At 56.0% G+C, this 24,853-nt stretch overlaps 1 protein-coding gene across 1 annotated transcript; it reads right to left on the bottom strand.

Moving 5' to 3' along the window:
* Nucleotides 1–123: 123 nt before the first annotated feature.
* On the bottom strand, nucleotides 124–24,258 carry Celsr2 (cadherin EGF LAG seven-pass G-type receptor 2). The gene is made up of 34 exons (XM_027395501.2): nucleotides 20,949–24,258; nucleotides 15,863–16,510; nucleotides 13,569–13,791; nucleotides 13,100–13,215; nucleotides 12,871–12,959; nucleotides 12,284–12,441; nucleotides 11,801–11,964; nucleotides 11,525–11,650; nucleotides 11,029–11,195; nucleotides 10,459–10,746; nucleotides 10,200–10,374; nucleotides 9,855–9,996; nucleotides 9,410–9,530; nucleotides 8,803–8,986; nucleotides 8,546–8,647; nucleotides 7,808–7,902; nucleotides 7,394–7,603; nucleotides 6,741–6,924; nucleotides 6,484–6,612; nucleotides 6,203–6,383; nucleotides 5,917–6,084; nucleotides 5,691–5,817; nucleotides 5,388–5,588; nucleotides 4,902–5,076; nucleotides 4,516–4,628; nucleotides 4,299–4,378; nucleotides 4,087–4,213; nucleotides 3,878–4,000; nucleotides 3,367–3,494; nucleotides 3,087–3,175; nucleotides 2,798–2,983; nucleotides 2,488–2,658; nucleotides 2,149–2,383; nucleotides 124–1,808 (listed from the first exon to the last, which is right to left on the bottom strand). Exons 1-34 carry the CDS (start codon nucleotides 24,256–24,258, stop codon nucleotides 1,781–1,783), a joined length of 8,763 nt encoding a protein of 2,920 aa, XP_027251302.1. The 3' UTR covers nucleotides 124–1,780.
* Nucleotides 24,259–24,853: the final 595 nt, after the last annotated feature.

Below are 24,853 nucleotides of genomic sequence, written 5' to 3'. Positions count from 1 at the left end.
CACCGTATCTTCCTTTAGACAGCCAGGCTCAGGGCTATGTGCTGATATGGCTTTAGACTCCTGTTTCCCCAAATCCTGGCCTCCACCCAGGTTGCAACACAAGCCAATGATGATGACACAGTGTCTGCACAGAACTAGTTTATTCAGTAGTATGGGGGGAAACCAAAAACAAAACCAAAACTCTACCATATTTACAGCAACAGTCAAACTGTACAATCTGATGGTTAGTATCAAGTGAGCTTCCAGCATCTTTGTATTTAAGTCAAGTCATCAGTAGTTAAAAAAAAAATCCAGTTAAATTTTTAACCCTTTATAGGAATTGCTGAGGGCAGAGGGCAGGTGAGAATCCATGGCAGAAAAGCCAGAGGCCAATTGAGGAACAGGAACATCTTTCCTGCCCGGAGCCTTGGTTCTAGCCACCTGCTTTAGAAGGGAAGTCAGTGACAAGTCTGGGATACATGCTTAGAGAAAAGGGTGACTCAAATGAACAGCGGTTGTCAAAAACTGAGGGGAGCAGTAGAGCAAGAGGAAGGATGGTAGGCCCCAAATCCAGGTCCGCTGGACACTCACCCAGCCTGCAATGGCCGCATCAGATCCCCTGGGACTGGACACATACCCATCCCAACACAAAAAGCAAATAAATAAAAATATATATTAACTCTCTCTTCACAGGGAGCTGGGGTCAAGTAGGAGGACAAGGAACAGGGCCTGGTTCTTTGAAGAAGAGAGCCAATTCCAGGAAGGGGTTAAAAATAGAACATGTCTCAGAGGCCACAGCAGGTCAGACAAAACGGCATTTGTCTAATTTGGGAGGGAAGGGTGAGTGGGCACCAGAACCCAGACTTGAAACCTGTGCTTGAGGCCCCTCAGGGCCAGCAAGCCAGCTCAGTGCTTGCTCTTCTTCCCAGTGCCACACACACAGCAAAGAAGCGCAACTTAACCATGACTGGCCCTCCCCAGAAGGTCGGGCGGGAGAAATGAAGCACTTTGGGGTCAGCAAACTGAGCAAACACCTGGACTGTAGCACACGGCCAGAGTCCAGGAAAAGGAGAGGGGCTGGGGTAGTCATTCCCCATGTGGGGGGCACAGGCTTCCCCTTAAAATGGTTCATGCAGCATTTGGGGGTCCAGGGGCGGATGAGTCCTTCTGCCCCTGGCCGGACAGGGCTTTTCAGTTCCTGGGAGAGGTGGAATTGGCGGATGGGAAATGCCTTTTTTGTCCTGACCCCTCACCAACTGAGGCCTGTCCGGTGCAGCCTTGCAGGGGCTCATGCCCCTGGTGCGTGTGGCTTTGTCCTTTCCTTTTGGTGATGGCAAATGAGGGGCAGGCCCCCTAAGAGTCCCTCTCCTCCCAGAGGCACAGCAGATGGGAGACTGAAAAGAGGCTGGGACACGTCCTGGGAGGTCCTATCCTCTTTGGGAAGGGAAAGGGAATCCATTTTCAGCGTATAAAAAAAATTAATCCCTGAAGTCATGAAGAGTGGAGATCCGTTTTTAAATTCTTTTTTTCCTCTTTTTTTTTTTCTTTTTTTTTCTGAAAAACTTTGTCTTGGAGATGTTGGCCCCAGGGGTCCAAAGTGCAGTGAGGGGGGAGGTGGGGGAGGGACTTGGCACTAGATGGCCTTAGGTGCAAGGCCCGGGCTCCTCAGATGGACGTTTCATCGCTGCTTCGGCAGGCAGAGGGAGCAGGGGCAGGATAAAGCAGAAGACAGGAGTGGGGCATGAGCGCAGCAGGGAAGGGAGGGGAGCTTCGGGACCCACGAAGGAACACCGGCCCAGGGTTAATGCAGGAAGTTAAAGAAGAGAAATCTGGAGAGGCAGGAGAGGAGAGTGGCAGAGAAGCAGACAGAGGGTTAGCTGGAGCAGCAGAGGGGACAGTGAGCAGCTTCCACCAGAGAAAGAAACAGAAAAGCAGCCCCAGCTCCCACCCTCTCATGCTGCCCAGGACTGGGCTGCAGCATTTAAAGCCCAGGGGGTCTGGTATACCCCGAAACAGAGCACCATGGTGTCAGGGCGCATAAAGGAGCTGGACTCCACTTAGCCCTTCTGTCTTCCAACGGCCTGACAGAGTAGCCCGCTGAAGCTCGGAGGCAGCTCTGCCCCAGCCTCTGCAGGTAACACCCTTTACCTCCCACCCCACCCGACTCACTCGGAGCCCGACGAGTCCTCATCCACCGTGCCTGCCTTGATGCTCATGGCGATGGGCATGACCCCATTTAGCTGTTCCTGGAGGCTCTGGCGTGGTGGTGGGCGGGGGGGAGGTCCGTTCCGACTGCCATCACTGGCTGAGGATCCCCGAGAAGATCCTGTGCCCTGTTCCAGGGGCAGCCTCAGGAGGCTGCTCTTTTCGCTGATGGTGGGAAGACACTTCTTCTTGAGGATGCCTGGGGACGAGGTGGGTACCATGAGCTGCAGGTGGGAGGCGCTGGGGCATCCTAGAGAATCCCAACAGGAGAATATGAGAGTGGAGGAGCTAGGAGAGACTCACCTTTGTGAGGTTGGCTAGGAGGGACTGGGAGAGGTCCCAGAGACCCTTCCCGAGATAGGGCATCTCCATTCTCCCGTGGCCGCTCTTCAAGGGGCCCACTACCACTACTCTCCTTTGTTGTAGTCCCAAAGTCTCCTGGCCAAGGGACCTTCCCAGACCCTGGACCCACATCTGTCAAAGAAAGGCAGTCTATCAGTCTCAGAGACTGTAGGCAGCTAGGACAGCCACCACCCCGGTTCTGTTTCCAAGAAGCCCTGGCCTCTTGGGCTTCCATTGCCCCCCAAAGGCTGCAGCCCTGGTGCTGGCCCACCCTTGGGGGTACTGTGCAGGGGCAGTCTCTCAGCTCCAGGACCCAGCAGGCTGTCCCAGCCCTGCTCGCCAGGGAAGGCGGCCTCCTCCTCCTCCTCTTCCTCGCTGTCTGATGAGTGGGTAGAAGCATAGGAACCACTCTGGTCATCTTCCAGGGACAGGTCACTGTCAGAGTCCGTGTCGGGATCTGGGAGGTCAGGGAGGGATCACAACTGTCCCACCTGCCCAGCCCACCCTCAGCAAAAGCTAGGCCCCTGCCCTGTTAGGCAGCCAGGGCCTTCTGTCCTCACCGTGTTGCTGGTCTGGACCGTCGAGGAATAAGCCACCTGGGTCTCCTAGGCCAGGGGGACCCTGGCCAGGGTTCAGCGTGGACTCCTCCCTAAAAAGATAAGACCAGTCTGGCCTCTCCAGTGGGATTCCCAGGTCCTACCTTGTCCCTCACTACTTCTAATCTAAGCTGTGATCTGTGTTGGCCAGTCTGAGACACTCAATTCCTAGCAGCTGGCTGGTCTTGATTTTAGCATGCATGGTCTTCCCCTCTTTCTCAGCGCTCCCATTTCCAGGGCTCACCTTAGCAAGAAGGGGATGTAGCTGGGCTGGCTCTTGCCTGAGCGGCTGGCACTGTGCAATGAGCCAGCTGAATCTCCATAAGGCTGGTAGAGCCTCCCATCAGCATAGGGGCTGGGGCAGTTATAGGACTAGGCAGGAGACAGACAAGTCAATGAGAAGGGGAGTTGGAGGGATGGGCCCCAGGGTGCCAGGAACTTGCCCCAAGTCCTACATCCCATATACCCATGTCTTCAAGTGGAAGGCTCCTTGTATGTTACCTTCCGTTTAGGGCCCAGCAATGGCCACAGCTATGCCATAGCTGTGCAACACTGAACGCCCCAAATGGCCTGGACTTTCCTGTGATAGCATCTCCTCCCGAGGCCACACACACACCACTTTACCCCTTCCTCCTAAGAGGAAGGGATGCAGAAGTAAGGTGCCCAGATAAAAAGCACACAGAACAAACAGGTTCTACGGGCCTGCTTCCCCTTCCACTGAGACACCACTTGTGCTCAAACCCAGGCTCCCTCACCGAGGTCAGTGTGGACTTAGTGGTCAGAGCAGGGTCAGGACTGGGCTTGCGGCTGCAGGCGAACTTCAGTGCTTTCCGGACCTCCTTGCTGAGCACCACATAGGAAAGGAAGATGAAGGGGCCCTGGCAGGCAGACACAATTGTTGACACACTCTGGTAACCCACCCCCAGGCATGCTCCCTTCCACTCAATAAGGTGGGGCCAGGTACCTGGACACAATTGCAGGCAGCAAAGAGGTAGTGGAAGAGGAGAGTATCGCTGTTGACAGAAAGCAGTGCCAGCAGCCATGTGGCACTCAGTAACAGAAGGACAGCAAAGGAGGGACGCAGGCCTGAGCTGGAAGGCAGGGAGTACATGAGTTCTGCCATGAAGCCCTCCACACCAGTGCCCACCCTGTGCCCAACCACCTGCCGATACTCACACAGGGCCTTTCTTCTCGAAGCCCTGCCGCTGGGCAGCGCAGGAGGCTCGGGCCGCCAGGATGTACAGGAAGACACTCATCTGGGCAGTGGGAAGGTACATGAGAGGACCAGAGAGCACAGACAGTTTCTGCCCTGCCTAGAAGCCTCAGCTCTTCCTAGAGGGGATCTGGAGGACACACCCATCCTCCCCACCCCAACTCAATTTCTAGCACTTACCGAAACAGCAAAGGCCACTGGGCCAGCAAAACTCCAGATGAGCGTATCATAGATGGAGAGCCAGCAGAAGTCAGGGTTCCCATAGCCTTCAGGATCCAAGCCCACAGCTAGACCTGGAGCATAGACAGCAGCAAAGCAAGGGCCTCAGTGTGGAGGAAACGAGGCTGCGTCAAAGGTTCACAGAGCCAGGTGTGGCACAGAGACGGGCCAGCTGTCCCACTCCCCTCTCCAGGAAGAAGCCCAGCCCCTACCACCCAATGTCAGGTTGTCCAAATAAGTATAGGGGGAAGGGAGTCTCAGGACCTGAGCTATGGGTTCGGAGTACATGGCATGGACCCAGGGCCTAGGGACATGGAATCTCAGAGCCGGGAAAGGAGGCGGGATACCTGTGATGAAAGCAGGAATGCCCCAGCCCAGCATGTAGTAGAAGCGCATGGGGCTGGCATTGACGTCTCGCACCTCTGTGAGTGCCCGGTACAGGTGTAAGGCTTCCAGCAGAGCCCAGGCGAAGGCGCAGAGGTACAGGAAGTGCAGCAGGATGGCAATGACTGTGCAAGCAAACTGAGGGCCAGGACACTGGTCAGGAGCCCAGGTAGCCAGTACAGGGACAACACCCGGGGGAGGGAGGCAGTGGTGAGGCCTTGTGGTGTGTGCTGCCTCAGAGGAAGCCCAGGCTACAGGCAAGAACATCTGGGATGCTGGAACACTTAGAGAGAACTAGAGAAGAGCCAACTGTAGTCCAGGTACTGGACTGGGCCCTTTATCAATTCACTGTCGTGGGAGCAGGGATGGAAGAAGGCTAGAGAGGGGTCACCCGGGAGCTTTGGTGGGGCGGGACGTTGGGAAGGTCTCTGGGAGAGAAAGTATCTTACAGGGAGGTCAGCCTGGTTGATCCCCAGCAGAAAGACCAGCTGGGCCAGGCCTAGGGCAGCTGTGAGGTTGCGTCGGATGCCATGTTGGTTGGACCGTAGGGCACGAAGGAGAGTGAGAAAGAGGAAGGTGATCGTCAGGGCAGCTAAGGTGACTCCAAGGGCCACGTATGTCAGAGTCTTCAGTGGTAAGATCTCACCATTCTGAGGGATGAGTGCCAGGGGCGTCAAGGAAGAGCAGAGCCTGAGCACCCGGTCCCTCAGTTCGGTTCCCACCCACAGCTCTGGGCTACCCGTGAGGCCAACCTCCCGTCGGGACACGTCCATAAGCACAGCAAAGCTTGTCATGTGGTTGCACTGGCAGCTGACGTGGCTCTCATTACGGAAGACAACTTCACAGCCTCGGGCAGACCAGCCGCCAGTACCACTGACCCTGCAAGAGGAAGGCAGAGTAAGGGAGGCAGGAGGATGGGCATCCAGGAGCCTGGACTCTTGGTCCAAAGCCATGGGAGTAAGGGTGGTCCAGGCTCACAAGATTGAGTGGTTCCAGAAGACACAGATGGGCTTGGTCCGCTCCTCAGTCTCCAGCAGGCGGAACTGCACTGTGACTGGCTTGTCCAGAGCGCGTGGCAGGAGCTCCTCATCGTCATGGACACTGATGCTTACCACAGGCGTGTTGATGACCGGACGCTTGGGGACTCTGGCAGTAGAAGGGTGCACAGTTACTGGGGCAGCCATGAGATACCCTTATCACTGGGAGATGCCTCCATGTTCACCTGATTAACCCCAACCTCCCAGGCCTTGTCCTAGCCACTTACCTCAGGCTACGCTTATCTGGGTCATAGTTGTGGGGCAGGAGTCCAGCCAGGGTGTGGTAGATGATGACACTGGCCACTGCCTCTCCCTGGCTCAGTTCTGGGTGCCGCCGCTGCCTCCGTGCCAGCTCCTCAGTCTCCTGGGCTTCTCCCGGGCCTGCAGGCCTCACCATGGGGGGCATCTCTGGAAGTAAGTGCTGCTACACTCAGCTGGCCCCACCCTCTGTGCCATCTGCATGGGTACCCCAGGCCAAGCTGGTACCCCATCCATGTTCCCTGCTGACCTCTGAAGACAGACTCTGGCAAAATGACTGTGGTCTCAAGATCCGGGGGACGCTCCCCACGCAGTGCTTCATAACGGGGCAGCTTGGTCCCCGCGAAGTTCCCTTTATCCAGGCGTACCACAGAGATGACTAGAAAGGAATATGGTCACAAATCAGACACCAAGTGAGGCAGGCAGACCGCTCCCCATCATAGTGGCCCTTTGGAATGGGGGTGGGACTCTCTCCACAAAGCCCTCCGCAGACCAGCGCCATCTCACCAATGTTGGGTGTGACGATGGTGAAGGGGCTTAGGTAGGTGTGCCGCATATTCTGGGCGAGGGCACTGGCGTAGGCCTCATAGTGCTGGAGCAGCCAGGCGGTACCACCCTCTGTCTGCTGGATCAGTTCCCAGTGCCTCTTGTTGGCTGCATCCAGGAGGGCGCTGCCCACCCTCAGCAGATTCTGGAGATGGGCATGGTCATAGTGGCATGTGCTTGTGGTCAACCTCATACCAAGTTCCAGCCTGTGCCTGGCACAGACCCACCCACTGCTGCCTCCCCTAGGAAGCCTTATATATCATGCTGCCCACTCCCATCATGGGTATTCTGCCTCTAACCCTCCACACTCTAAAGCTACCCAGTGTGCCCTCCTATGCCTCATTCTGCTCCATGCTCTTCTTCTAATAGGCAGGGCTCTGCTTCAGATCAGCCCACACCTCAGTACAAGCAGCCTTTGCTAGGCACTTGAGTCCTGATACTGCAGGAGTAGATAATCTGAATCACCTGTGTTGCACCATGGCTTACAGGCTGTCATGGAGGCCTCACGCCAGGGGTGGGGCTCCTTACGGCAGGGGAGGATCCCCTTCTGTCCCCTAAGAGCGCCAGGAGTGGGACCTCTCACTGGGCCCCACCATGCCTACTTCAAGCCCCACCTCAGTGAAATGCACATCCTGTGTGGCAGACAGCCCAAAGCCCCGCTGGGCACTCTCGTGAGCCAACAGCCGTGTGGCCAGCTGGTAGGCCACCTTGACATCACTGCCAAAGTAGCCAGCGGTGTGCTGTGTGGCATTGCGCAGCAGCAGGGCTAGCCGCTGGGAACGTCCCGAGTCCAGGCCTGACTCATTCCGCTGCAGTCGCTCAGCCTGGATGGGAGGACAGAAGGGCAGAGGTTCAGACAGAACAGGCTGGGGTGGGGTTTGGGGCTCTGGAGTAAGAGGGCCTCAAGAAGTTGGCGGGGAACAAGTGGCCTCTGTGGGTAGGAGCCTAAGGAAAACAGGAGTGAGATTCAGAAGCTCCATTTCCAAAGACAGAGGTGTGAATACGAGAAGATGAGGGGGTCTACTTACAAAGCCCTTTAGCTCTGAGAAGGTGACTGATGTGCAGTTGAAGAGGTTTGGAGGGAGCCATCCTCGGTGCTCATCACAGTGGCGCACAGCAGTCCCTGGGGGAAAGAAGCAAGAAGGTGGGGCTTAGGGAGACACAGGCCTCCCATGATCTACTTGGAGCACTTTATGAGCCAGACAGGAAATAGCAGCCCATAAGGAAATAAGAAGACAGGTGTACAGAACTCTAGAGTCAAAAACCTCAGCAAAATCAGTACAAGCAAAGGCCATGGGAACAGGGGTTTGTAACCTCCCCACCCCCAAAATCACTACCCCCTCCATTCAGCTACCACCTCGTCCTCTGCTATTTCCTACTTGTGAATTCTGCTCATTGCTCATCTAAGAGCCAGCATCAACCCCCATTCTGTAGCTGGGATAGTACCCATCACTCAGTATTCCTCAGGACTGCCTCCCTTTAATGTGGGAAAACTCCAGGACTAGGTAGTTAGCCGAAGGTAGGAGCCCCATGCGATTCATCTTTGAGTTTAGCCCCCAAGCCTGTTCCTGGTACATGAAGGGTTTTCAACGGTTCTGTTGAGTCTAGGCGCTCTTGATCAGCCTAAGTTGAGGGGTGGGTGAAGGAAGGTGAGACATGGAGTCTCTAGGAGCTAGAGACCAGAAAGTGGGGCCCCAGGATATACAAGCTGGGGGCTTGCTGTCTTTATTTCACTGACAGTAAAGATCAAGTCCTCTTAAACCTACCAAAGGAACCTTTGGGGCAAGGGGCAGCAGCAGGTAGCCCAAAGCGCGTACGGGGCCACCAAATCCCAGCCTCTATGGCCCGTGGGCAGCTGTCATAATTCACTGCAGAGAAGAACACAAGGTCACCATGAACAACTCTGTCCTGGCTCCCCAGCCTTCCTTCAATATCCCCAATCCACTCCCAGCTTCATTTGTAGCCTCCTGGAACACAAGCTCCATACAGTGAGGAGAGAACCTACTTGTCCCAAATGCCCTACCTTCACAGCCATTGGTGGTGACCTCAGCAAAAGGGTTGTCACAACGATCACATTGACGCCCAATGACACCAGGCTTGCATGGACATTGGCCATCCTCAGGGTCACAGACTCGGGACAAAGAACCAGTGGGGTAACAGTCACACAAGAGGCAAGTGGGGCTACCAGGGGGCCGGTAGTGATTCTCCTAAGAGGGGAAAAAGGAGTAATTGGATCAAGATGTCTTTCCTGGATGCTAGCGGAACCTTCAATCTGTGGCCTCCCCAGTAAGAGCCTCCCCTAAGTCACGCCCTTGTAGGAATAGGATTCAACATTCTCAACAGTAGGTAATGCCTTGGAGCTGAACTTATTACTGAGAAGCCAAGCATCCCAAACAGGCTGCAGACAGCCCATATAGCTATTCCAGGGCTCACTGATTCAATAGTGGTCCTGGGTTCCCCTGTGCCCAGATAATTAGGACAAACAGCCACTTGCCATGCCTGATAGGGCAAAGGCACAGGGCCCTCAGCTCTCTGTAGGAAAGCCCATCTCCACTGCTTTCCCTGTAGGGCCAGAAGTTACAGGACAGAGGACAAGGTGGCCACAATAGGGGCTTATTTGGGACTGTCACCTTGCAGTGGCACGCGCCACTTGTCTTGTTGCAATCTGGGTCAAACCCTTTGCTGACATCACAGTTGCATGGACCACATGTGGGGTGTCCCCACCAGCCACGGGGGCAAGGTTGGTCAATCCTGCAGAAAGAAACCCCAACAGGTATGAGCCCCCTCTGCCACTACCTCTCCTGCATGGTTCAACCACATATGGTCCTTCCAATCTTGGCTGCAGTTCAGCCAGACTCTTTTTTTTTTTTTTTTTTTTTTTTTTTTTGACACAGGGTTTCTCTGTGGCTTTGGAGGCTGTCCTAGAAAACTAGCTCTTGTAGACCAGCCTGGCCTTGAACTCACAGAGATCCATCTGCCTCTGCCTCCCGATTAAAGGGGTGTGCCACCACCGTCCAGCTCAGCCAGACTCTTAAGGTTCAGAGTAACACCAGAGATAAGCCCTGACCCACCTACCTGGTCTCACAGTATGGCCCAAGATAATTTGGTAAACACTCGCAGATGTAGCCAAGGGGTGCATTGGGCTTTCGGGTACACACAGATTGGTGCTCACAAGGATTCAGGTCACATACATTAGTGCAGTTGTCACCATAGTAACCTGGGACAAGAAGAACCAGAAAGGTGCAGTCCCCGTCCTCTACTGGCCTTCTCTTCCACCTAACTCCTCTTTGTCTATTTCCTTACACTCTGAACATGGCGCCAGATGACTATATCCTTGAAGTATGGAAGATGATGGCTCAGAGATGTGACTGGCTCCAGGTCACACATTAGAGATAGAGTTCCCTAGGATCCCTGGCATACCTGTATGACAGCTGCAAGAATAGCTGTCCCAGTCATTGCTGCAGTAGCTGTTGGCAGGGCACGGGTTTGAGTCACAGGGATCCGGCCAGCTACAGCCTGGTTCCACGTTGATGCTCTCCCCACGGCTGGGATCCAGACTGCTAATGCCCTCAGGTGTCTCGCTTACTCGCACACCCTGGAGGGATAAGAACAACATTGGCCCTCTGTGATGCAGGGCTCCAGGTGGAGATGGGATGGGACGGCAGAAGAGGAGACTCACCTGCAAACAGCCCCGGAAGCCTCGGGCCACACCATTGGCTGGCCCAGGCACTCCCCCGACTGTAATATTGCTCAGGTGCAGCCCATGCAGCCGAGGGCCCAGATTACCCTCTGCCCTCTGTTGCCCATAGTCAAAGGATAGGATGGCATGGCCAGGGCCCCCACTAGCTCCCAGTGCCAGCTGTGCATGATGCCAGTCACCATCGTTGGCCCGGCCTGGCTCCAGACGCAGAGATGAGGCCTGGAGTCCTGTGCCCTCAACACTTAGCACAACATGGCCTCCCCGAAGCTGTACAAGGGAAAAAAGAGCAGCTAATCACCTCAATAGGCTCTTTTTCCAATCCACACTGCCCTGCTTCCTCTAAACCAAGAGCATCCTACTGCCTGGCTGTGGGCAGAGACTGCTTATTTCCCGTATGCCCAATAGATGGCAGTACTGAACCACCGAATGGGCCCAGCCAACGTCCCGCTTTCCCCAAGCCCTGCCCAGCCACCTGGGTCCAACCCCCTGAAGGATCCTGCAACCCGAGCCAGGCCAGGGCTTGCCACACTCCCACGTGCCCTGCATCACCTGCAGGGTGATGGTGCTGCGCCCCCTGGTGACGGCCTGCAGCAGGACGCCATCTGCCTGGCGTGTGCGGAACATGAGGCTGAGGTGCCAGGGTTGAGAGATGGGCAGAGAGAGGCCATGCCAGGCCACAAGGCTGCTGCCCAGGAAACGCTGGGGATTGGCCATTTCTGGGAAGGCAGATGAAAAGTGACTGAAGGGCAGAGCAGTGACGTCGGAATTGTGGTGGCTCCATGAGAGATAGGGCCTTGGCTCTCCTCATACCCAATCCCCTCACTGCCCCGCCCTCCAGAGCATTTACCTGTCCTGGGCCCGCCCTACATTGTGCCCAGGGCCTGCCTCTGACTAGGCCCTTTGTCTCCTGCCTACCTTCTCCTAACTCTGCCCAGACATGCTTTTCCACCCACAGCCCAGCTCCCGGAGCCCTGCCCAGAGCCTGCCCCAGCCCTGCCAGTGATGCCAGACACTGACAGCACCCAGGCCCCGCTGCCACTCCTACCCTGGGCACAGCTTTTGCCCCCGAAGCCTAGGGGACACTCGCAGCTAAATGCATCCCACTGGTGCACGCAGGTGCCACCGTTGTGGCAAGTGTTGCTGTCACACACATTCTTCTTGGTGGGGCAGCCTGGAATGGAAAGAGAGGACTCCAGGGCAGGGCTCTGAAAACCAGCCACAGTGACTGAAGGGCCACACAGGCTGGTGTTCCCAGGCCATGCACAGCCACTCCTCTCGACACTTGGCTCCCAGCCTTGCCCCTATCCCCAGGTTTCCATACCAGGCACAGTGCCATTGTTGGCAATGAAGTCGGCCATGTCTACGTGCCGGCTATCCACCTGAAGGTTCTTCATACAGCCTACGAAGTGCCGCATTCGGACAGGGAAATTCTCTGGCAGATCTGGCACCCCACCCAGCAACAAGGGCCCCGTCAGGTCCAGAGACCTAGGGTGAACAATGTGAAGAGACATGGGTTTAAGTTCATGGTTCTCCCTTTACCTCCACACCCAAGAAAGGGTGAACTTGTGGCAGAGGCCCTGTAGGACAGTGCCCAGGAAGTGGAGGTACCAGGTATAGACACACAGTATAGAAACGCGCCTGCGGTCTCAGCTCACACTTCGTCCCTTCACAGCTGCCCACCAAGGCCTGACTAACTCCCCAACACTGACCAGTGTAAGGAGGGGCACATCTGATTGGATCCCACTCTGGAGCCCTGGGACAGCACCACCCTCTCCCTAGCTACTGGCCCTCCCTCCCTGCTTACTTCTTGCTGCCTCCTTGGGTGCCCTGAGCGGCACAGGAGTAGTTGCCCAACATAGCTCCAAAGCGCAGAGCCACCCCTGTGTCACAGCCATCCACAGTCACCACAGCTACCTTCTGCTCAGACGGGCCTTGTGGAAGCCCTGTCTGGCCCAACAGTGGCTGTGGACAGAGAAGAGAGGCAGTAGACAAAGAACCCAGGACAGATGTCAGCACAGAGTTGCACCTCTCCGTACTTCCACAATAAAGTACTACCCAGTGGGGTGGGAATGCCCTGGCAGGTGGCACATCCCCTCACTCTCCCCAGACACGAGAGCTATGACCAGTCACAATTCCACCCAGGTCAGCCAGGCAGTGGTGGCGCACGCCTTTAATCCCAGTACTCAGGAGGCAGAGGCAGGTGGATCTCTGAGTTCAAGGCCAGCCTGGTCTACAGTGTGTGTTCCAGGACAGCCAGGGCTACACAGAGAAACCCTGATTTGAAAAAAAATCCAAACAACTAATCAATGAAACAAACAAACAAAAAACCCAAACATGTACACCCAGAACAGGGCCCTCCCTCTGGCTTCTCTGTCCCTCACTTGCACCCACCTTATTGTAGTACTTGAGCTGCACTGTGTGCCACTGGCCATCACTGACCCCTCCAGGCACGAACGGGGACACAGTGGTGGTTGATTCCCCTAGAGAAAGGACCGGATAAGCTGGGTCACAGGAAGAGAGCGGGGGGAGTGGCAGAGATTCGGACATGTCTAGGGATGGGGGGCTTGAGGTCAAGGGTCGGGAGATATAGACGGACAAGGACAGGAGGCATTGGGCTCACCTGCAGAGAAGGTGAGCTGAACCTGCTCCTGGATCACCTCAAGAGCCACAAAGTCATGCTTCTCATTGAAGCGCCCGTTGTACAGTAGGAGCCCATCGCGCTCCTTGGTAGCAAACCTGTATAGGAGATTGACCATAGGGGCACGGGAAAGGGCACCCACCTGCACGCTAGTAGCCCACCCACCCACCCAAGCAACACCAACGCCTACACTTTGGCTAAGGCTATGGAGTCGGAACGCGGATGGTGAGCCCAAACAATAACCCTGGCATCCTGGCTCCCCATCCTCAAGCAAGAGTGCCAGGCAGATCCCGAGAGTGAGGACAGCCTGCTGGCAAAGCACACAGGTCACTCCAAGTGCTCTGTCAACAGCAGCTCTCAGTACTTTCACTGCCTGATCTGCTGCCTCGCCTACCGGGAGATACCCACACTCACAGCGCCCTGCTGCCCGCCCCAGGGCCCAGTCACTCACGAGAGGGCCAGGGTGAAGTGAAAGCGCTGGCGCAGGCCACGGAAGGTGATGAAGGAGCGGGCAGGGAAGCTTCTCGTGGTCACCTGGCAGAAGGGCTTCTCAAAGTCCCCAGACGGGCAGTCACATTTGAAACCTCCCACCAGCAGGTTGACGCAGGTACCCCCGTTCTTGCAGACACCTGGAGTGCAACGGCCTGAGCGGGCACTCACTTCACAGTGCTCACCTGGGGAGAAAGGACAAGCAGGGTGAGACCCTGAGGAGAAGGCAACTGGGGGTCCCCTGTTATGGTCTGAATACGAACCCTCCCCCAAAGCTCATAAGGTAAAGGCTTGGTCCTAGCTGATGGTGCCATTTTAGAAAGGGCCTTGGGAACATCGGGAGGAGTGTCACCGGATGAAGCAGGTGACTGGTGGTATGCCATAAACGGCTATATCTTGTCCCAGGCCCCTCTCACCTGGGTGAGCAGCTTTGCTCTGCCACACACACCTGCCACCTCTCTGGCTCGCTTATAGCAAAGGAGCCCGTCACTAGAACTGAAACTGCAGACCGTGAGACCGTGAGACCATGAGCCCTTCCTTGTTTTAAATCGTTTCTCTGGGGTATAGCCAGTGATGAAAATCTAATACAACCTTGGTAATATCCCCTGCGACCCCTCCCTGACTCTCCCAAGCATTTTCACTTCCCCTTGAGTGGATTTCTTCTCTGAAATCTGTCATATACCAGCCCCTTAGGTACTCTTATTGGCCCATCACCCACTTCTCATGGCACTTCGACATGTGCTCTGTTGCAAGCTCCTCGAAGCTCTTTGGTCCTTCCCCACACCTGTCAGGGGCCCTGGTCCCAAAGCCCTGGCCCCTACAGAGGCAAATGCCAAGAAAGGAAGGACCTAGAGAACAGCCTGGGGGCTATGCTAGCCCCCATGCTTCCCCCTTTCCCACTGGTGCCTTTGTTCTGTCAGGCATGGAGATCAGTTTTCTTCCCTAGAGATGAGACCAGGTTTCCACCTCTGTTTGAGTTATGGGTTGGGGTCGATGGTGTGAAGTAAGCTGGGGCTTCTCTGTGTACAGAACTTTGGGATCTTAACTAAGGATCCCTCTGCACTGGGACAACGATGGGAGTGGGGCCTGAGTTTGAGGACAGATGAGGAATCGGAGGAGTGAAAAATTCAGACATCACATGAGAAAATCCACTCCCTCTCTCCCTCCCCATTCTGATTCCAGAGATAGGTTTCTCCGTTCCTGTGCCTAGTGACTAGCTCTTGTTTCCATGGAAACTGTTGTTCGCCTACTCTAAGCCCCCTTCCCCATCCTCCTGGACAAAGACTCCCCTCCTTTCTCCCAAACTCACCCTCCCTTCTCCCCCCACCCCCCACCCCCAGCAGCAGCAGCAGCACAGAAGAGTCAAGTCTGGCAAGTTCTGGGCAGGAGGATACAGCAGGAGGCACTGAGCCTGCCTACGCTGCTGGCAGAAGCAGTGAGCCTGATGCTGGGGAAATGAGGCCCAGGAGTCTGGGAGGGAAGGGAAGCAAGTGATGGAGGGGCAGCAGAACCTACAGGGAAGGGCAGGGAGGGTGTGAAGAGACCTGCAGCCACAGGCCAATAGGAAGGCAGACATGGAGCCATCCACTCAGGACAGTACAGTGTCCTGGAACTCCCATGCCTCCAAACCCCAGCTCCTCAGTGCCTTCCTCCAATTCCTGGGTGGGGAAAATCTGACAAGTTAATGAAGGGATTCACTCAGCAGGATGAAGTCCTGGTCCTAGGCCAGCAACACCTCTAACTGGATCAAGTCACCTCACCTCAGCATTTAAAGAAAAGCCAGCACTTTGCACAAGCCAGCTTTCTCTGTGTGTCCAATTATTTACCTGAGTTCTCACAAGCAACTTTTGACCTAAATAAATTAGTTATCTCCATCTTAAATACTGTGGGAAGGGAAGCTAAGTAACTCTCATTTTCACACAGCTATTAGTGGCAAAGCTGGAACACAAACCCAGGTGCAGGACTGACCTCAATTACACAGTCTCAGTGGGTATGTGTGCAGGCGTGCATGTGCCAGTGTGGGTTGTGGGGTATGTGGGCTTGCACAGTGAGCAGAAGGCTCCCCATTCTGACTTCCTAAGCAGGCAGTTGTCAAACAGCAAGTAGGATCCAAGAATGCCTAGTGCACTGTAGTTTATACTCTTGGAAGGAACAAGGCAGCCCCATCATTAGCCTGATTTGTGCTTGGACCAGAGCGTCAGCCCTGCAGGGCTGCCCCCATGGTGTCTGCCCTCATGGTCCCTGCCCTAGGCTCACCCGTGTAGCCGTCGCTACAGAGGCAGGTGTAACCACCCTCTCGACTGCTGCAGTGCCCGTGGGGTCCACAAGGCCTTGAGTAGCAGAGGTCCACTTCAGTCTCACAGTAGTCGCCTGTGAAGCCAGGTGGGCAGCGACAGCGCAGGCCCCCGACAGGGTGAATGGGCCGGAAGAGCACCGATGAGGAGGCGATGAAGGGTGCAGAGGAGTCAAAGCGCAGCACGGACACACAGCGCATGTAATTCTCACAGGGCTCACGCAGGCAGATGTTGTCGTCGAAGGGCAGCACGCGTTGTGCTGAGATGGCGGTGAGCAGGCTGCGGTTGAGATACAGGCGCTCCTGCAGGTCCTCTGAAGGCAGAAAGGGTGGCCCACCCCCGGGTCCTGGGGGCTGGCCCACTGACAGGCTCACATTGAGGATATGGCCCCCTGGGGCATCAGTATCTCTTTGCACATTGAAGACCACCACATGATCTGGAGGTGTGGCCAATGTGGCTGCCACAGCCTGGATGAAGAGCCCCAGAAGCGGTGACAGAAAGCGCTCTGGGGACATGTCTTCCAAGCGCAGTGTGATGCTGTGTGTGAGCATCTCATCTGTGATGATGGTGACACGTAGTGAGCACTGGGCTGTCACACTGTGGACACCATCTGAAGAGAAGCAACATGGATCAACATTAGGCTGGAGGTAGGCAGAGCAAATGTGCCAAGCAACAGAAGTGCCCAGCCACAGACCCTGGCTTTGAGCAGAGGTGGGAGTAGGTTTGTGTGATAGCACCAGAGGAGTCAAGAAAAGGTAGCAAGAAAGATGGAGTAGGGAGGAGGGAGCCCCAGGAATAGAGGGTGCAAATAGGCCAAAATCCAGCCCATACCCTACAAGGTACCCAAGAAAACCTTTTTCTAGATGGCATAAAAGCGGCCAGTGAGATGTGTTGCTTGTGGGCAGGTCACTCTTTGAGGGGTCACCCCATATGTGCTTAAGAAAATGAGGTTTTTCAAAAGCTGTTCTTTGCATATTTTCCCAATACTCTCTGGCATGATTCGTGAACTACCTTCCCGTGTTTATGCCTTTTATCCTACTCAGTATAAGTCCTGTCCCCTGAGACGAGTCTCGGCGTTTTGCCCCCAAATTGTGTTTTGTCCCTTGCTTGCTGTTCTAGAGGGCCCAGAGTACCATGGGAGACTCCACCCTTTCCCTTGTACATCTCAATTCCACTGTAACCCAGGTTGCCCCTCTCTCACTGTGCTGTAGCAGGTTGAGAATGGAAGGTGAATTGGGTCAGTGGGCCATCAGGTCCCCCTTGCACTCAGTTCCATGACTGACTGCTTCCATGCAAGCCTGCTATCCCCATGGCAACACCTTTCACACAAAGCCTTCTTCCTGCCCAACCCTGAGTAGCCTGAAGGACCCCACCCCAGGAAATCCAGCTGAGCCACCTTAACCAGTGGCAACACCACCCACTGCTCCAAGCTGGAGAAAGAAAGGATGAGTGGAGGTGGGGAATCAAGAGCCTGGGCAGCTTCTACTCTGAGACCCAGTGGGCTGGTCTCTCCTCTGGCACCAGGGCCTCTTAGTTACTCATCACCAACTTGGCTCACCAAGTTGTACCCAAAGGTCTGCCTGCCATACCCCCAGGCAGCACACTCACTTATAAACAGCTAAGTATGAACACATTCACTGGTGTCTCACTCCACCCACACACCCTGCGCTCAGAAGTGCCACACACACCTGAATGTGCAACACATGGGAATAGACTCTGTTTAGACGAGAAATGAAAACTGGGTTGTGGAGAAAGAGAAATGGGTTGGAAGAGTTACAGGGGCATTCCTATTTAACACAATGCCTTACACATAGTGAAGGTTCCATAAAAACGAAGATGCTGATGAGAATCCTTTGGACAGAGAAGTGTCTTGAAAACACAGCAGCAAGCCGGTGGTGGTGGCACATGCTTAATCCCAGCCCTCAGGAGACAGAGGCAAGCAGATCTCAGAGTTCGAGGCTACCTGGTCTACAGAGTGAGTTCCAGGGCACCCATGGCTACACAGAGAAAAAAGGAGGAGGTGGAGAAGGAGAAGAAGGAAAGGAAGGAAGGAAGAAAGAAAGAAAAGAAAGAAAGAAGAAAACATGGCACAGACACTCCAATCAGATGCAAAAAAAAAATTGTACCCAGGTAGGATAGAGCTGGAGCCAGTGTTGCTGGGGCAGAAGTAGGAAAGACACATGGGACTCTATTTTGTATATGTCACACTTAATTCAGGTGGCTGCTACCGTGGGCAGTTGGTTGAGCCCAGACAGACTGAAGGCAGATACTCATCTCAGCTGTGCCCTGGGCCCACTGCCTCCCTGCCCTTCAGCCTCATTGCTATGATCTGCTTGTTGTCCATAACAAGCCTGCTGCCAGACTCTGCTCACCTCTGCCCTCCTGCTCTGCCCACAGTCCTCCATGCCCTCTACCCTGCTTGTGGGTCCCCAAGATGATCAGATTCCTTTGCCTCCTCCTTTCAGAAACCTGAAGTCACTTGGGCCCAGGGCCGAGCAGGAGCTGATGTCACAGTCCCATGTTTTCTGGATGGGAATTTCCTCCAGACAGAAAGTAACACAGGAATCTACATAGTGCCCCTGAACCAATAAGCGAGAGAAGCTTTGCCATTCCCTGGCCCTGAGAACCAACACTCCTCTATGTGTCCCCTCCACCAACCCAGGCCCTGTCTGTGCCCCTCTCTCAGCATGTTTCTGTTGCTTCCCATCTGGCCCACCATCTGTGGCCACCTGCCCCTCTGCTATTGTCCCACCCCAGCAACCAACCCAATGCTCTTTCTCCTTCCTCTTTGTCCTTTCTCCCTGCCTTGACCTGGGTCTTCCCTCAGGTGCAAAGGCAGGTTGGGAATTGGAGTGACCAGTGTTTTGCCTGAGTTGTTTTCAACAGAAGAGCTGAGATAGGCTCTCACCCAGGAAATACCACCTGGGTTTAGGCCTCAGCCAGCTGCACCCAGGAAGATGCCAGAAGCAGACTCCCAGCCTTTCCTCTTCTGGAAGAGGCTCTGCTGTCTGGGAGGTGAGCAGGTTCTCCTGTGTGTCTGAAGAAGGCAGCGGCCTGGACCATTTGGGCTGCAGGGTGCTATCGAGCCCAGGCTGGGGCAGCTGCAGCCATAGGGAAGAAGGGAAGCCAGATCTAAACGCAGAGACCAACAGGGGAAAACAAAGACCCAGGAAAAGAGCCAGCAGTCGAGGAAATGGGGGAGAAGGAAAGAGACACAGGAGCAGAGGAGAGGGTGACAGACAGGCAGTGAAGGAGGGTCCCCATGGGCAGGGTGGGAGGGAAGGAGGAGACAAAGAACCAGAGAAGGAAGACAAAGGGGCAGTGGGCGTCAGTTCCCCTCACCCAGCCTCCTGAACTTTGGGGTTGCCTTGGTGACTGCCTCCAAGGGTCAGGGCTGATGGGGGAGGGAGGGCAAGGGCACAAAGGCCAGCCACAGTGGCACTAGGTGCTGTCCCAGTCCCAGTCTTTGCCTCTAGCCTAGAGGGTTGTGGACTGGGGCTGTGTGCCTTGGTAGGGAAGCAAAAGCTAAGTGCTGCTGGCCTCCACACTGGCCCTGGATGTCTTGCCAGAGTCACCACAGAAGGCTGTGGATGGAGGGCAGGAGGGAGAGCCTTCTTCTGCCTCTAGTGTCAAGCACACATGAGAGTGCTCCCGGCCTCCTCCTCCTGGAGGGGAACTGAAGCTTCCAGGAGGCTCAAAACCTAAACCATAGCCTTTGAGAGCTAACTCTCTCTGGTCCTTGCAGACACCTGAGGGGTGAGACCAGGAAGTTTCTGTCCATCAAGAAGTATGAGCAGGAAGGGGCTGGAGCCATCTTCCCTTCCCTGATGTGTAAAGGCTGCCTAGAGCAGGATGCCCGGCCTCACCCCTGAGAAAATCTCTAACAGTCCCTTCCTCCTTCACCCCAAGTCCCAAGTCCCAGACTCAGTAAGGTGCTTGGCTACTGAGCCTGCCTCACCCCCCCACCCCCAATACACACACACACTTCTCACCTCCAGAGCCGACAGAAAGGATAGAATACTGTCACCCAGTCCTGCTTTCCTTTCCTAAGTCCCACTGTCTGGGGTGTCTTGCAGGTTGAGCGCTTGGCCAAGCAGCAGGAATGCCCAGGCTGGGTTCCAACCAGGCTCCCACACCCCTAGAATTCTGTTCTCTTCCACCATATCAGGACCCTAGCTAGAGTCTCTTCTCTCAACACTCAGGTGTCCTGTTGCATCAGAACCCGTGTCTGTTTTCCTGAGACTAGGCTGTCATGATCAGCAAGGAAGGCCTAGCACCCCAAGAGCAGCCTACGGGGAGTCTAGGGGCCCAGAAGGTCCATCTGCCCTGGCTTCCTTGCAGCCCCTCCCCCAAGCCAGACCTCAACCAAGAAGTCAGGACAGTGAGGTCTGTTTGGACAGAGACAATGAGCCCTGGCTTTGCTTCCTGCCTGGAGCTCTGAAGGGGCAGCCAAGTCAGGCTCTTTCTGCCTGGAGGGAAAAGAATGCTCTAGACAAAGTCCATGTCAGCAGCTCTGCCGAGAGACAGAGGGAGAGAAGAGGACAGCAGGGTCCTGACCCTGGGTGGAACTATGTCCCTGTAGCCCTCTGACCTGCCAAAGGCTGTGTGTGAGATCACAGGACCATTCTAATGAGGGTAACAGGGGTGCTGAGGGCCAACTTGTCTTCTCTCTACCCACCAAGGGCTTCCCTTCCCCTCCCCCAGCTCGGCTAGCTTTCCAGGCTTCCACGTGCCCTTTTTTCACAATTCTTGGCATCCATAGCCGGGGCAGTCTCACAATACTTCCCCACCGCGTCACAGTCTGGTAGGCAGGGGGCAGCCAACCAAAGCAGCCCAGCCCAGCCTGGGGCAGCAGGCGGAGCCTGCTCCAGCCGCTGAGATTCCTGGGGTTTCTTCTCAGGCTAGTTCCTGATCCCTCAGCCTCTGGGCTATCCACCTGGTAGAGCTGGGTCACCAGCTCCTCCTTGGATGGCACTCTACCTCCAGTGGCTTCCCAGGCCTCTCCGAAGCACTATTCCCACCCCAACACCACCAGGCATCTTCCTTACCTGACACCAACACACTCATGATGGCTTCTAGGGGCCGGTTGTTGTCCAGTGCCCGGCTCAGTCTCAGCTCTCCTGTGGTGGCATTGAGTAGGACCAGGCTGAGCTCATTTCCTCTCTCAAAGCTGTATGTCAGGCTGTCTGAGATGTCAGGGTCATGGGCAGGCACACGGCCTATAGCACCCCCAGGGAAGCTGCTTGAGCGGTTTGTGACATAGTTGTTGAAAAGAATCTCAAAGTTGCCCAACACTGGTGGGTTGTCATTGCGGTCAAGGAGGCGGACATGGACAGTAGCCCTGCTTACTAAGGGAGCGGATGTAGCCTGGATGACCAGGATATATTCAGGTCGGTCCTCATAGTCCAAATCCACCAGGGCAGTCAGCTCCCCTGAGAAGATGTCCAGCTGGAAGACCTCAGGGATGTTGCCCTCTACAATCTGGTACATGATCTGTGCATTGGTGCCTTCATCTGGGTCAGTGGCTGTGACCCGGGCCACGGCCAGCCCGATGGGACTGTTCTCTTCCACAAACACATCAAACTCATCCTGTTCAAAGACAGGGGGGTTGTCATTCACATCCAACACGGTGACAGTCACTTCCATGGGTGTGCGGGCTGGTGGCATCCCCTTGTCCACTGCGTATGCGCGTAAGATGTACTGGGCCACATTCTCACGGTCCAGCCTCCTCAGCGTCCGCACAATGCCTGACGTGGACTCTACAATAAAGTCGCCATCTCCATCATCCCCTCCTTGAAAGGTGTAGAAAACCCTGCCATTGAGACCGGAGTCACGGTCAGTGGCTGAGATCTGCAGGACACTGGTGAAGGGTGGCACATCCTCGTAGACACTGCCCTGGTAGGAATCTCGCAGGAACTGGGGGGCATTGTCATTTACATCGTTCACCAGAATCTCCAGGTAGGTGGTGTCAGACTTCTGAGGAATGCCGTTGTCGCGAGCAGTGATGGCCAGGGTGTAAGACACCTGGTCCTCATAGTCCAGCTCAGCCTGAGTGGTGACAGCCCCGGTGTCTGCATCAATTCGGAACTGGGGGATGCTGTCCTCCATAAAGTAGGTGATTCGGGCATTCTCACCTGTGTCCTCATCCGTAGCACTGATCAGTACCACTGTGGTGCCTGCTGGTCGGTCTTCATTAACATTTACTGTATAGTGGGAGCTCTGGAAGACGGGACGATGGGTGTTGGCATCAGTGACATTCACCACGATCTGAGCCGTGTCCTGCCTTGTGCCATCCGAGGCAGTCACTGCCAGCACGTACTGCCGCTCAAGTTTGTAGTCCAGTGGTAAGGCAAGGGAAACCAGCCCCCCTCCACTCTGGCTGGTGATAGAGAAGCGGTTGCGGGTATTGCCACTGGTGATCTGGTAGGTGATGACACTGTGAGCATCACGATCCACAGCTGACACTGTCACCACACTGGTGCCCACAGCCGCATCCTCGTTGAGCCGTACTGTGTACTCTGGTTGGGTGAAGGTGGGGTTGTTGTCATTGACATCCAGGATGGTTACACTGACACTGGCTGAGGCAGTGAGTGCTGGGGTGCCATGGTCTCGGGCTTCTACACCAAAGCTGTAGAAATCAACCTCTTCCCGATCCAGCTCGGCAGCCACAGAGATCCAGCCTGTGCCATTGTTAATGGTGAAGGGGAAGTCATGCCCAACACCAGCCAGGCTATATTCCAGGCGGGCATTGTCACCAGCATCAGCATCAATTGCCTGGACATGAAGAACTAGGTAGCCTAAAGGGACACTCTCTAGGACAGTGGCCTGGAAAGGGGTGCTGACAAAGATGGGGGCATTATCATTGATGTCCAGGACTTGCACTGTTACTAAACCAGAGACGTTGGAAAGTGGAGGCCGGCCGCCATCCTGAGCCCGAATCCGTAGCGTATATTCTTTGGTTGTCTCATAGTCAAGTGGGCTTACCACATCCAGGGCCCCGGTCTGAGCATCCAGGTAGAACTGTCCCCGAGCATTGCCACTCATGATGCTATAGTGCACCAGGGCATTGCTGCCCTTGTCTCTATCCGAGGCTGTGACTCGGAGAACTGGGGCTCCTGGGGTCACATCCTCCCGCACCTGGACCACATAGCGCTTCTCACTGAACTGGGGTGCATTGTCATTATCATCTTCCACAGACAGGAAAACAGCAGCTGTGGAACTCCGAGGGCCAGGGTCCCGTCCCTGGTCACTTGCCTCCACTGTCAATTTGTAGGATTCCACCTCTTCCCGATCCACAGGGCCGCGGGTTCGGATCACCCCAGAGCGAGGATCAATCTCAAAGACTTCCGAGGGGCTGCCTCCAGCGCCCTCGAGCAGGCGGTACAGAATGTTGGCATTAGGAGGGGCATCTCCGTCGGTGGCCCTGACTGTAAGCACCTCATAGCCAACTTCTAGGTTTTCCCTGAGACTCTCCTTGTATTCTTGCTGTTCAAAAACAGGGTCATGATCATTGGTGTCAGTCACTAAGATGGTAAGTGTGGCCAAGGCACTCCGTCGGGGCATACCATGATCCTGGGCAGTGACCCTGAAGACGTGGGTGCTCTTGGTCTCACGATCCAGCTCCTCAGCTGTGGTGACAGTACCAGTGATGGGGTCCAAGGAGAAGAAATGATTGGAGCGGCTATCGAAGAGGGCATCCATGGTGTACTCAAGTCGACCTGCCTCACCCTCATCTGGATCAATGGCTCTTAAGGATGCAACAGAGGTACCAGCTGGCTGGTTCTCAGGCACTGTGGCCTGGTAGCTGGGAGGCTGAAACTGGGGGGCTGTGTTCACATTCCTTTTCCTGCGCCCACCCATAGATTCCTCTGGTGATCCTTCCGCAGCCCTGAGCCCTGGGGCCTGTGCCAGCCTGCAAGACTGGCATCTGAGCCGTGGGGCCTTTAAGCAGGGCTGCTCTTGAGGAAGGGTCAGCTTGCCTTGGGGAGAAAGGTGTCCTCCAATACCCAGGAGTCGACAGCTCCAGGGGCAGCTTTCAGGGGACGGCGGAAGAGGGATATGGGCCCCTGATTCTGGACACCAGACCCTCAGGCCATCGTGGTGGGGCACCAGGTGGCCAGTCAGCTCAATTCCCGAATCTCTGCAGCGGCTGGTGTAGAGCCAGAGGTTCGAAGCGGAGGCTGGGCAGAGCCAGCCTACGGGGGCGCAGGCCCCAGAGGAGCCGCGTCCCCCGGACCCCAGAGAACGACAGGGCCCCACTTGAGCTCCCAGTAGTGGCGACGGCGGCAGCAGCAGCAACAGCAGCAGCAGAGGCAGCAGCGGCGTTGGGAGGGGGGCGCTGGCAGCCCGGCTCCGCATCTCTCCCTGCTCCCGGCCAGCCGGGTCAACAGCCGCGGCGGCTCTTCCTCCGGCTCCTGCCGGCCCCGCCGCGCCTCATGCCCGGGCCGGGGCGCCGGTCCCCGGGGGCCACCTGTGCGTCCCGCAGGGCCTGCACCTAGATGGCTCGGCGGGGCCGTGCGCTTAGCCCCACGATGCGCCGGGCTACACCGCTCTCGAAGCCCGGCCCGCTCCCGAGTCACCGCGACCACTGCGGGTTCACACTGCGCCTCCACCTGCTCTCCGGGCGCTCTCCACCTGCGCCCGCCGGCCGCGAGGACCCCTGGCTCCGCCGGGTCCCCGGTTCCCGAGACCTACAGTGTCCCCTCTGCCCGCGTGAGATCGCCCACCTGCGCCTGCGGAGTCGCACGCTCCGGCCCCGGCCTGGCGGCCAACGCTCGCCCTGCGCCACCCTCTCGCGCCCTGCGTCCTCGCCGCGGCTGCTGCCGGTCGCCGCGGTCCCGGGACCAGACCCGCGTTCCCTCGCCTCCCCGGCGGGCGGGCAAGCTCTGCAGAGCGGCGGCGGTGGCGGCGGCGGCTCATTACCATAGACCTGCTCGCGCCGCCGCCGCCTTAA

Source organism: Cricetulus griseus, assembly GCF_003668045.3.
Source record: "Cricetulus griseus strain 17A/GY chromosome 1 unlocalized genomic scaffold, alternate assembly CriGri-PICRH-1.0 chr1_0, whole genome shotgun sequence".
Taxonomy (NCBI): domain Eukaryota; kingdom Metazoa; phylum Chordata; class Mammalia; order Rodentia; family Cricetidae; genus Cricetulus; species Cricetulus griseus.
Note: the sequence above shows the minus strand (reverse complement) of the source record. Positions and strands in the feature narration are given on the sequence as shown.